The sequence below is a fragment of the Drosophila takahashii genome, chromosome 2L (genome assembly GCF_030179915.1).
Source record: "Drosophila takahashii strain IR98-3 E-12201 chromosome 2L, DtakHiC1v2, whole genome shotgun sequence".
NCBI classification, from domain to species: Eukaryota; Metazoa; Arthropoda; class Insecta; order Diptera; family Drosophilidae; genus Drosophila; species Drosophila takahashii.
This window is the reverse complement of record NC_091678.1, coordinates 2,888,841-2,901,797: the sequence shown is the minus strand read 5'-3', so window position 1 is coordinate 2,901,797 and position 12,957 is coordinate 2,888,841. Positions and strand designations below refer to the sequence as shown.

Here is a 12,957-nt window from a genome sequence, read left to right as displayed (position 1 = left end):
CATATTAATGGCCCAACCAACCATTTCGGACAAACAAATTGCCAGCTACTGGATGGGATTTGGGATCCCAGTTCCCCAGCTCCCCAACTCTTTTGCACCTTGCTTTCTCGCCGTAACAAGAGATCTTCAGAAAGAGTAACAGCCAAAATTCAATGGAAAAAATGGCGTTTAACTGTAACTCGCGCAATGTGAAACATTTTCGGGTCAGGTGCCCAGAGACCCCAGCCTCCGAAACGAATACGAATCCCAAGCGATTTCACCAACCTCTGTTTCTCTCTCTCGACAACGCCCCAAAAAAGTTTTGGTCCATTATCTTACGGTAATATCGCCCATAAAGCGTTGTCTGTTTGGTGGCCACCTTGTTCGCATCACAACCACCATCATCATTGTCATCATCTGACCAACCTTCGCGATCTCCACTGAAACCAAGTACATATAGCAACGTTAGCTCGTTATGGTTTCCTACATAACTAACTCTTTCTACATTATTTCGGTGTTACTTTTCGTTTGGTTGTTGCGCAGATTTATTTCCAAGTCGGACATTTTGATTGGTAACCTCTGGTTGAGGAATTTTTTCATTTGTATAATTTTAAATTTATCGCAACTGATGTATTTTCAGCAATTTCGAATTTAAAATGGGAATGGGTAATTTTGCAAGTAATTTTTAATTACGCATATATCATTTTAGAAGGGCTATATTTGTTTATTTATAAAGATTTTCAATTTTTGAAGTTAAAAAAAAATTGAAAATTATATTAGTATAGATAGAGTTTAAAAAAAACAAGAGAGAACGCTATAGTCGGGTGCCCCGACTATCAGATACCCGTTACTCAGCTAAAGGGAGTGCGAAAGAGATGGAGAAAAACTTTGATCCGCCGTAACTTTTTAACGAATGGTCCGATTTAAAAAATTTCTTCTACATTTCGATAGGTATTGATAAACACAATAAAACTGCATTTTTACTTTTCCAAAATATTGAAATTTTTAAAATCGTATATATGCGATTGTGGGCGTTAGAGGGGGCGTGGCACCCTTTTGAAACAAACTTGCGCTGCGTAGGAACTCCTAGAATCTGCATGCAAAATGTCAATCTTCTAGCTTTTATAGTTTCCGAGATCTCAGCGTTCATACGGACAGACGGACAGACAGACAGACGGACAGACGGACAGACGGACATGGCTAGATCGACTCGGCTAGTGATCCTGATCAAGAATATATATACTTTATGGGGTCGGAAACGCTTCCTTCTACCTGTTACATACTTTTGCACGAATACAATATACCCTTTTACTCTACGAGTAACGGGTATAAATATTTCAAGTGGTGGGATCAATATAAGGGTTACAAAAATGTTTCATACATCTTCAGAATTTCTGTATTTTTGTTTATGATTTTTGAGTAAAGCTTATTTTTATAAAGATTTTTTTTTAATGAATCCAAAATAATTTTCATAGCGAATAAAAATTGAATATAATTTGCTTAATAGGTAATAATTGCATTTAACTTAAACTTTTTTACTTTTTCATGCCATGCTTCTTGAAATAAATCAAACATTTCAGAATGTCAGCAATATAAATATTTGATTCTACGAGTACGTGAACTTATAAAACATATGCCACTTAATCTGTTGGTCGGGACAGCCCCGTATCATAATGCATTCGTAATGCGACTCGTGCCTTTTGGGACAAAGGAGGGAGTTGCAAAGATAGGGAGCGGTGATATCGAGGGGCGAGGGTCTGAGAGGTAAGAGGTCTGGGGATTACGGGAGCGAGGCCTTAAAACGCGCGTTAATTAGCCGTACGTGAGGAGTGCGTTTGTCAAGCAGGCAAATGGCCAACGACTGCTCGGCTCAGAAATTTTATCAGCCAACTGAAATCAGTTACAGGCAACCGGGCAGCTCACCTGCAACAATGACAAGTGTTGATGGCGATGGCGATGACGATGACGATGATGACGATGAACGAGGTATGGGGTCCGGAGATTGGAGCTTTGTACGTGGAATTGCGAGAGACCCATGTGTGTCGAGACTTGACTTGACCCGTGTCCACCATTCGTTAAGCTTGGCTATAAAACAAAATGAAAAATGTTGTTGCAAAAAAAAGAAAAAATAAACAAACTCGCCCTCTGAAACACTTGTACCCATCGAGTGCTGTCGTCTGTGGTGAGGGCAGTGGTTCTAGCTGATTTAAACGTAATGATTAAACCACAGCCAGTGACCAGATGCAAGTGACTGTGCAATCAGTTCTGGAAAAGTTTTGCAGCTGACCCTAGACAGTCCATTATCCTTGACCCTTTTAATTAAAGTAAGTGCTCTAGCTGAGACGTGTACAAGATTTACATATTTCACAGTTCTACATACCAATTAAAAGGAAAGATACAATGATTGTTGACGTAAAGGAATTTTTATGGACTATAAAGACAAGAAAATATAACAGCGACAAATATAAATATTTTAAAAACTTTAAAATGATAATACAGAAATATATTACAACTATTTTATTAAAAGATATAAGCAAATAATTTAGAAATAATATAATAAATCATATTGACACATTTAAATCAAATCTTAACATATCGAAAAGTCCTTCGAGTTTGTGGATATTTTTTTTTAAATCATCTAAAGTATCTCAATATTACCACCCAACACAATCATTTAAATGACTCCTTTTTTAATGAATGGCTTTACTTCGAATTTTTTCAACACAAGAGCACATATAATCATTACATTAGTATAGTTTGTATACTTCATTTAAATTACACTTAGTTTCTACAATATATTTACAAATATCATTTGTGTTTCGGGTGCATCTATGTTAAAGTGTAGATCTTCTGAATAGACTCTCTCGATAAAGTGTGAAATTCATTCGTTTTGTTTTTGATCAAGCTAGTACACGATACTTAGTAAAACGAGGAAAATATTTGCAGCAAGTAATGAATAGTTTTCTGCGTTAATAGCAAGCTGCAGTTATTAATAGTTTTTCATCCGATCTGTTGTACCATAGCTAAAAGCGAGTGCGAAGGCGGTATCCTTGTATATATGGAAGGAACAATGGACGATATTATCTCACAGTTATGCGTGTGTCGTTGTGTTGTCTGATTTTGATTTTCGTGTGAGAGTGTTTGATTGTGTTCGTTTAATTAATATTCGTAACTATTTAATATTCGTTCACTGGCAACATAAATGCAAATGTAACTTTTTCAACATTTTTCATGTAACAAATTGGTTTTATTTTACGGCTAAAACGCTAAGCAACGATGACTACCAAAAACACATTAACAGCTAAAACGCTAAACCAAAATTCGTTTCACAACTCTTAAAAATTATTGTTTTGTTTGCTGACTACGACTTCTATGGATGCATTACTCTTGCACTATACCCGGGAATATTCCAATTTCAATACATTTTCAATTAAACTCTGATAAATTTGTTTACGAAATGATTTCCGAAAAAACTTGAGTGACTCTTAATTCGGCTATACGCTAACCATTATGTATAGTTAATTAGTTGCTTCCAACTCTCTGGACAAGACACACATTCAGCAAATTTGCTCATATATCATCAGTTATAATAAAATCTCGGCTAGATGGGGGCGGGTGCATAGAAAACTATTTACAGAGTGTGCGAAAGGTTGGTGGTTGGTTATCAATCTTAATATTTAGAAGCCTAATTATCCGTGTGCGGATGTGAAGGTGGATGGTAATGCTGCTGTTGCTGCTGCTGCTGCTGCTGCTGATGATGATACGTCGATGGGCCGGCTTGACTGGACGATGTGGGTGCTGCCGCCGAAGAGCTCGCAGCTTTCATCGCAGGTATGATATCTTCAATTTGTATTAGGTGTTCGATGGGTATTAGCGACAATTCACCGCCCACTGGTTGTGGCATCGGCAGCTTGGCCAGAGCCTGAAAGTATAAGATTGTGAACTTAATATCTGTTGATTTTATTATATAGTTTGCCATACCTTGGCATGCTCCACTGCTATGGTGGCTGCCTTCTCCGCTTCTCGCTGTCTTCGCTCCTTCAGTTTGAGTGAGAAAATGGCCACGGACCTCGCACTTTTTACCAGCTTCTGTTTGAGACGGGATTTCTTGGCGGCCAATTCAGCAGCTGAAAAACAGAGGAGATTACAAGTATTAGTTCATGTGAATCAATTTATTATTATACCCGTTACTCGTAGAGTAAAAGGGTATATTGTATTCGTGCAAAAGTATGTAACAGGTAGAAGGAAGCGTTTCCGACCCCATAAAGTATATATATTCTTGATCAGGATCACTAGCCGAGTCGATCTAGCCATGTCCGTCTGTCCGTCTGTCCGTCTGTCTGTCTGTCCGTCTGTCCGTATGAACGCTGAGATCTCGGAAACTATAGAAGCTAGAAGATTGGCATTTTGCATGCAGATTCTAGGAATTCCTACGCAGCGCAAGTTTGTTTCAAAATGGTGCCACGCCCCCTCTAACGCCCACCATCGCTTATATACGATTTTAAAAATTTTAATATTTTGGAAAAGTAAAAATGCAGTTTTATTGTGTTTATCAATACCTATCGAAATGTAGAAGAAATTTTTCAAATCGGACCATTCGTTAAAAAGTTATGCGTGATCAACGTTTTCTATCTCTATCTCCATCTCCCTCGCACTCCCTTTACCTGAGTAACGGGTATCTGATAGTCGGGGCATCCGACTATAACGTTCCCTCTTGTTTTTTACTTTGATTATTTTAGTAAAATTCTTGTAAGTTCAAAGCTAAAAAAACCAAGATATACTGGTAAAAATAAACTATATTTATATCTACATACTATCTACATACTATCTACATATTATCTACATATTATCTACATATTATCTACCATTTAATCTTTAAAAAAATGTTTGGTTTATATTTAATATTTAACTTACCCTTAGCCTCGTCATCAGTAGTGGCTGTAGATGTGGATGCTGCTGCTCCCTGAGCATCCTTCTCCTTTTCTTTCTCCCTTTCCTTTTCCCTCTCCTTTTCCTTCAGTCGTTCCTTCTCCTTTTCTTTCTCCTCCTCCTTTTCTCGCTTCTTCTCCTTTTCCTTCTCCTCTTCCTTCTCACGCTTCTTATCCTCCTTGGCCTGCTGCTTCAGTTGCTGCTTATGGGATGAACTGGATGAGGAATTCGATAGGGCACCGACACTGGGTCTTGACTGGGAATTACTGATCCCACCACCGGATGCTCCCGAAGTTGGACCAGCGCCACTGGGACTAAAGACGCTGCCACCGCCGCCGGAGGATGAGGATGAGGAGGCTACTATTTGCTGCTGATGCTGGGAGGCAGGTGGGGTTGCTAAATTGTTGGCAGGTGCTCCCGATCTCATGGCCACATTGCACCAGGATGGGGCTGGCTTCAGAATATCCGTTGTATCTGCCGTTTTTCCGAGTTCCTTGAGATTTAGCAAAAATAATTTAAGGACATTAGCATTTTATAATTAGGAAAAGACAATAAAAACTTAAGATCTATCGACATCAAAAGCTTATGAGGGGGTTATTTAAACTAGGACTCGTGTGTATAATGCGAGAAATCCATGCCATTTGTTAGTGATTGGATCTGGGATTTGTGATATAGAAGCCAGCGTGGTTTTGTGTGTATGGAAAGCTTCTGCCATGCCAAATCAAATTTGGTATTTTATTCTCCCTTCCCCAGCATCGGTGGTTCCAATAAAAGCGATTTTTTTTAACAAGGATTCAACAATATGATATCTACATTAATACATTTCTACGGATCCTGCAATGTCCAAGAAAAAAACACCAACAACACACATCGAGTAACTAACATCCGTTTTTATATATATATATCATATATACTTATATATATAGTATGTTTCTCTTGACTACCTTTGAAATACAATCTATGCTTCTATGCAGATTTGCATTGTCGTTGACTTTTAAACGTGACATCCATTCTGGTGCATGAAGTTTTATGTGTAGCTTGTCCTTTAAACGGCAAAATTCGAGCGGGGATTTAGGTTAGGTGAGTAATTTATTTGCTTAGTTTTTTGGTTTAGTATAAAGTGGCATAAACTCTTTCAATGGGGGAGACTAAGGCAGTGCTTTCCTATTCCTGTGTTCTTAAAATTAGTTATTCCTATAATATAGATTTAATTTTGTAGTATCTGAAACTGACGACGTCTTAATTTTTTGGGAAGTTAAAATTATAATGAATAGATTATATTCTTTAAACAATTTATAAGTTGTGTATCACTTTAAACCATCTTCCAACGATTATAGATCGGCTAAAATCTTCTGAAACTGTATTTTTCCAAATTCTATTATTCAATTTATTACAAATTCCCAAGTGTTCATTGTTTGATTTGTTAGAAGGTCAAGTAGAGCGGTGATTTTAGGGCGCTACAGATTATTAGCATGATAACCTAGTATCGAGGCTTTAGATAGTTGATGCAATTGTCTACGGACACACAAAGTACATAGATTAGCTACAAAGACACAGTACGCCATTTGACTAGGGAAACGGTTTTTTTGTGAAAGGGAATAGTTCTAGTTTTCCTATTTTACAGGGCTTGGATATTCGATTATAGAGTCTTTCCCCCAGGATCTTACGCTCATATTCAGATGCATGGCACTCTCCGCAGATATTTTGCGCGTCTTGTACGGTGGTATCTCGGGGATCGTCTGCTGGGGATCCCTTTGTGCGGATAGTTGTCGCATCGTGGTTCGCTGGGGACTGCTACTGGCTGAATCGGCTGAATCGGTCGATTTCTTTCGGAAAGGCGGTATTTCTTGAATATGCATTGATTGCATGCGGGCTGCATATAAGGCCGAGTTCAGCGCTAGCGTGCTGGCGGAAGCTCTGTGTGCCACACATAAAGCGAGAGAGAGAAGAAAAAAGGTAAGAAATTTAAAAAAGAGTATAAAAAAATGTGTAAAAATAGTTTAGTAAGTGTTCTATCATATAAAAATAGGTAACTAGGACAGAGAGCGGTTTGGCCAATTTTGAGAAGTTTTCATTGCAAAAATTTGAGAGGCTTGGAAAGGGCAACATACAGAAAGTTTTGGAAGCCAATCTAATGCTGACTTTAGTTGTTATTTGGTACTAACAAAAAAAGCCATTATTAGATCCTTAAAAATACAGCATCGAAAGCATCTAAAACAAACATGTTTCGAAACACACATCGATCTATCTAACCAACTAACCAACCATAGCCATAATTTACCCGCTTTGTAGCTTCGTTTGTTGTTGTTGCTTTCTCGGTTTGTTGTTACCACCAAAAGTTGTTAAATTTCGCACTGAATATCCGAGATACGGCGGAATTTCCGGTATACAAATTTTCGATTTTCTAATACAACTCTGATAAGCTCTAACGGAGAACAAATTTATTAAGCTTAATTTTTAAAAGAGCCAAAACGATTAAAGGGTAAGATTAAAATAAAAACTGAAGTGTAAAGTAATTAGAAAGAATTTGTTTGTAAAAAACATATAAACTGAGGTGCATGTTCATCGAGTTCATTAGGGGTTTCCCCGGCACCTTGGCGTGTGCGAAATACTTAAGTTTTCCAGTCCCTTTCTCCATTATTATTATTTCCTAATGGAAGTGGCACTCACCCGCCATTACCGTCCTGATGCAGACTGGACAGGGAGGCACCTCCATGCGGTGGCGTTGACTCATGCAGCGGTCTAATCAGTATGGTGCTGGTCTGTAAAAATGAAGTACAAAATGTAATTGCATATACAGTCCAGTGCTGCAGTTTATTTACTCACCTGCGAGGGCGGCGAATCGGGTGACGAGTCCCGGTTCTCATAAATATTAACATCCGCCTCGATATTACGTCCAGTGTAGCCAGCGTAGTCCTGTCCATAGAGCAGCATATCCTCGGCCACCTGACTCTCCATGGACTGATCTCGTGTGGTATTCCCGCCGCTTTCCATTTGCAATCCGCCGGGACCCTCCTGTTCCGGTTGCGTCGAAGTGGTCGATTGCGGTGTGGGTGGTGTGGGGCGTGGCGAGGTGCCCTTGCACTGCATTTCCCGGCGGCAATGCTCAGCGCGTGCGATTTCCGCTGCCAGCCATGAGGGCAACTCCGGCAGAAGCCACGTGAGTGCCTGCCGCAGACCCAACATTATGTGCTGTGAGTATGAAAGGTTTATATTAATATCTTAATATTATTTGTATTTGGTCATAACTTCTTAATGAATAGTCGGATATAAAAAATCCCTTCTATATTTTGATAGGTATAAATAAGAAGAACAAAACTGAATTTACACTTTTCCGAAATCTTCAAAAATTTGGTTGCCAGACACGTTTAAAATCGCTTATGGCGATTGTGGGCGTTGGAGGGGTTGTGGCCCTCGGCTGAAACAAACTTTCACTGCGTAGAATATGTATGGGTAATCCCAACTTTCTAGCTTTTGTAGTTTCAGAAAACTCAGCGTTCATACGGAGAAACAGGCAGACGGACAGACAGACATGGTTAGATCAACTCTGCTAGTGATCATGATCATTACATTTGCAAACTTAAAAAAAAAACTAGTGGTAAATATTGGCAATCGACTTTAAGATCATCCCAACCTACAGACCTCTTCCTTAATGCGGCCTGTATAAAACTTCATGCACTTCATCAACTCACCTCCAGGGTGACAATCAGAATGATTGTCTGTGCGGTGGTCAATCCAGGCCATAGCCTCGACACCTGTCCGGAGAGGCCAATCAGAGCGCAATTCACGATGACGGCGGCCAGCGACAGGATGCTCAGGGCATTTTGCCAGGTGCCAATATTGGCTACACGCTGCCCAAACGGACGCTGATGAACATGGGCCAGCTTGAAGGCATCCGAGCGAATCTCCATCAGGTTATTGATAAGAGCACATACTCCGGCCAAAGGAAAGGCGGCCGAAAAGAGCACCACATAGCCCATTTGAACGAGCATCTCCAAGTGGTCCGAAAAAGTGCCATCATACTGGGGGGAAGGGAAAGAAAACACCAAAAAGTCAATAAAGAACTTGGTACTTGAAATATGTATGTCAGTCACCTTGTACAAAGAGCTCTCTATTTCGGCCTGACCAATATTCCTTTTACTCGACGACTCCGGCTGATGGGTTTTGATGGGCGTGCCAGCGGTCTCTGCTTTCAGTTCCGCTTCAGCAGTGGCCAACTCCTCGGCCAGACTGCGAGTCACATTTTGGGTAGGACTAAGAGCACCCCACATATTGAAGCTCAACTTGGCCAGTTTCCATTGCTCAACGAAGTAGGGAATTGCGGACTCGCGAAGATTTCCAATAATTTGACGGGAGATGAGCAGACCAGCCAGTTGCTAAGTATAAATATTAGTTTAATTAATAATTTGTATAACAAAACAACTGATGGTCTTGAGAAAAGCCATTAGTCATTAAATCAGTCCCCCCGGGGGCGCCAATAAAAGTTCCAATAATTTGGCGGGAGATAAGCAAACCAGCCAGTTGCTGAGTATCAATATTATTTATTTAAATCATTTTGTTTTTAACGTAATAAAGATAGTTATAACAAAACAACTTATGGTCATGAAAAAAGCCATTATGTCATATCAGTCCCCCCGGGGGCGCCAAAAAAATTATTCAGGAGTTATATTTTAATTCAACAAGAATATGTTTGTATATTTTTAAAAAGCAATCATAAATATTGTTTAAAATAAATACCCACCTCTTTGAGCTTCTCCTCATCCCTCAAATAGAACGCAATATAAAAGAGAGATAGGAAGGAGTTGACAAACTGGAACAAAGCCACTTTTGCTATCAGATGGTTCTCGTATTTCGACTGCAGACGATAGTTTTCTGTGTGGGAAAAAAATACCAAATATTAAAAGGTCCTCACAGAATTTGATCAAAATTACCTCGATCATTAAGCCAAACGGCCAACTTAAAGTAGGCCTCGTCCATTAGCGTAATGGCTCCTGCCAGCAATACTTTTGGTATGACACTCAGACAGCATAAAACACTTTCCTCGGGCAACTTGGAGTCCCACCAGTCCTGTATGGATGGTAAAAATAAAACACAAAGTTTTAATGAAATTATTGTAAATATTTACTCATTAGCTGACACACGCAACCTGTGTGTAAACATCGACCACACTTAACTCGAGTTTTCTATCAATTTATGCTGTTGCCCCTGCCGGAATTTGTCTTAATTAACCTGTCATTATTATTCATTCCACCACTGACCTTGTGCATCTACCTCCACCTCTTTTTGCTGCTAATGAAAGGCATATTGAGTGTTTACGCAATTTGATTACATTACGAATAATTTCCGAGGATTAACAACATGTTTGGCGACAATCTTTGGGTCATTCCCTTCGTCCTGCCTCACATTTAAAATAATGTACGTCCTTTTCTCCATTATAACCACTTTTGTTTAACTGCCGAACAAAAGAGCTGGCTGCTATTGTTTCATGCAATTTTATTATGTTGCACAATTTTCGCAAACTTAATTAACCACACTTTCAACCAGGTAATTAATTTGGTAGTTGGTCAAATTTAATTGTTAAATTTTTAACACATTGACTTTGAATGCAGTTTAATGGTATCCTACTGAGAAATTACCAAAATAATGAGGAGGAAAATGTAAAGGTTGATTTAACTAGAGCCCTTTTATACATTCAATTTTCTTTTTTGTATACCTCACATCCTTCAGTTTACCAAGTCCTTTAGCCACAAAAGTCTGCTTTTGACAAATACCACTATAACCGCACTAAAGCACACACACCCATGATGCCCCATCTCCACTGTACGCTTCATTACGACAACATTTAGGTGCTCGGTTAAGCACTAAAGAGAACCGAACCAAAAATGCCATTGTCCCCTGGCTCCAGGTGCGCATTAAGCCACATGAACTACCTGCAAACACCGAATGGTAGCCAGCCAACACAGCCAACAGCCAAACAACAACTAACTAAATGGTCTATTCTCAGATTAGTGAGATGTGAAGCTTGTCCACCAGCGCAGCTGGCAGCTTTTTAACTTTTTTAATGACACAACCAGATGAAAGAGAAATGTATCCGTGAGGGCAAAGGTCAAGTTATTCTATAGAAATGTTTGGAAAACTGTACTGTAGTTTTTGATTTTTTTTGCAATAAATATAAGCATTTATAATAAAAAATAATTTCCCTGAACTGGAACCATTAAAGGTCTCATAAACATGAAGTAGAAAATTTAATCTTATTATTATCTCAGCAAATTTGGTATGCTCTTAAAAATACCCACTTATTTACTTTCCCTCTTTAAGAATATTTAATTTTAATCAGTTCTAAGTATATGTAGATCCCAAAAGATTTAAAGGAACAGGAAAAAAGATTATTTTATTCATTTTAATTGTCCTTCGTTCAAAGCACTTTTATAGTTTTAGACTTTCAATTATCCGGAAAATTGTCTAATGTCAACAAAAAGTTTTATAGTATTTTATCAACCTCGAAATGTTGAGATGGCCAGCACTCACTTTTCCATTACTCTTTCTCCCTTTTCTGTTTCTATCTTCAGTTTCCCAAAGGCAGTTTATTTTTCGCCAGCTGAGCATTTTAATTAACGTCAGCTTGGGTTGGAAAGAAGGAAAAAAAAATTGCGTATGCAAAATGATGGCCCCAAGCCATTGCAAAAATACTTCGACCAAAGTGCATATGTGTGAAAAAAGTTATAAACAAAAAAAAACGTATGGTTAACAGAGCCAAGGAGAGAAAAAACATTAACAATTCCTTTTGTGTGAAGTCGAAAATGTTTTGATTAAATACTCGATATAGACTGCAAGGCTTTTTTAGTGCATCCATTGATAAAACCAATTTAGGTGGAGAAAGTGGTTCACAAATAATTTGATTAACCTATTTTTTCATTGAAATAAACTATGATATCGAGTTTAATGAGCTGATGAATGGTGATAAACTAGCTGAATATTACGTACGATCTTAATGAAATAATGTTTGAGCCAGCTTGTCTGCATATAACTGAATATTTTTAATTTAAGCCTCAAGCTATAAAAGTTTTATAGTATATGATAAACCCATTTTGATGATTGCAAATGACGACTACAACACAAACTCGTGGATTATTCAATCATACAGTACTAAATAATTCAAATGCAAGTTAAAAATTAATAAGAACCTTGTGCAAATTATACATGCATTGAGCAATTCCTTTATCTGGTATGTTATGGTGATCCAGCCAATCCTGTGAAGTATACAAAAATAGAAGAAAACAAAATAAAAAACAAAGTACAAACGAAAAGGAAATTGTAAAAACAATTCAATGATGTGTAATGAGTGATAAACTTATTTTACTTTGGAATTTTCTCGTTGATTTTTGTTAGTTGCGAAAATAAAGCGCAGAGGAAAAAAACCAACTTAGAAAAATGGTTGCATTCAAGACCGGAAGTTGAAGCAGTAACATATTCAACCGGAAACCGGACTGGTTTTATTGTGTGTGTGCAAGACTGTTAAAATATGCGCGTGTGTGTGTGCGTGTAATTCAGCTGATTATCGTAAAGCGTCAAGAAAAAATAAAGGAAAATCAACAAATTGATAAACAGGCGACACACATCAACACTTCCACACGAACAGCAATACACGCGCACACATACAAATTGCTTTATTACTGTGTTTATACGATGCCGAATTCACGCTATCATTTCACGCTTTCGGCCGATTCGTGCTTGTATAAACGCCATTTCGTGAATTCGGCAACACACGAAAGTTGACTATGATTTCAGCCCAAAAGCGTGATTTGGTGATATGCAATCTGGTAACTCTGTAAAAAATGACTGACGTTGCCAGATCGCTAGAAATTGAAGGCCTTTTATATGCCATTTCTCTAATCAGTGGTATTAAAAATTAGATATTTTTACCGGTCCGGCATCCCTATCAGCTGAGAGTGAATAAAAGCATGAATTCTCGGCTGTCGTATAAACAGGGGCAATTTCTATATCGCGCTTTCAAGAAATCGTGATTGCTATCGTATAAACATAGTATAT

At 38.4% G+C, this 12,957-nt stretch overlaps 1 protein-coding gene across 5 annotated transcripts in view; it reads right to left on the bottom strand.

Moving 5' to 3' along the window:
• Window positions 1-2,642: 2,642 nt before the first annotated feature.
• Window positions 2,643-12,957, bottom strand: part of wwk (white walker) — a 31,078-nt gene continuing 20,763 nt past the window's right edge. Inside the window, exons 6-17 of one of the 5 annotated variants that reach the window (XM_017148865.3) lie at window positions 9,840-9,975; window positions 9,650-9,780; window positions 9,003-9,284; window positions 8,601-8,930; window positions 7,735-8,100; window positions 7,579-7,670; window positions 7,190-7,333; window positions 6,576-6,825; window positions 5,853-5,951; window positions 4,894-5,401; window positions 3,961-4,106; window positions 2,643-3,901 (exon numbers count right to left, since the gene is read on the bottom strand). In XM_017148865.3, the coding sequence (XP_017004354.2) occupies window positions 3,665-3,901; window positions 3,961-4,106; window positions 4,894-5,401; window positions 5,853-5,951; window positions 6,576-6,825; window positions 7,190-7,333; window positions 7,579-7,670; window positions 7,735-8,100; window positions 8,601-8,930; window positions 9,003-9,284; window positions 9,650-9,780; window positions 9,840-9,975 (2,721 nt within the window). In that variant the 3' untranslated portion in view covers window positions 2,643-3,664. Of the gene's footprint in view, window positions 3,902-3,960; window positions 4,107-4,893; window positions 5,402-5,852; window positions 5,952-6,575; window positions 6,826-7,189; window positions 7,334-7,578; window positions 7,671-7,734; window positions 8,101-8,600; window positions 8,931-9,002; window positions 9,285-9,649; window positions 9,781-9,839; window positions 9,976-12,092; window positions 12,159-12,957 lie in introns of all 5 variants that reach the window. The other 4 variants (XM_017148863.3, XM_044395086.2, XM_017148862.3 and 1 more) reach the window with 4 other exon arrangements.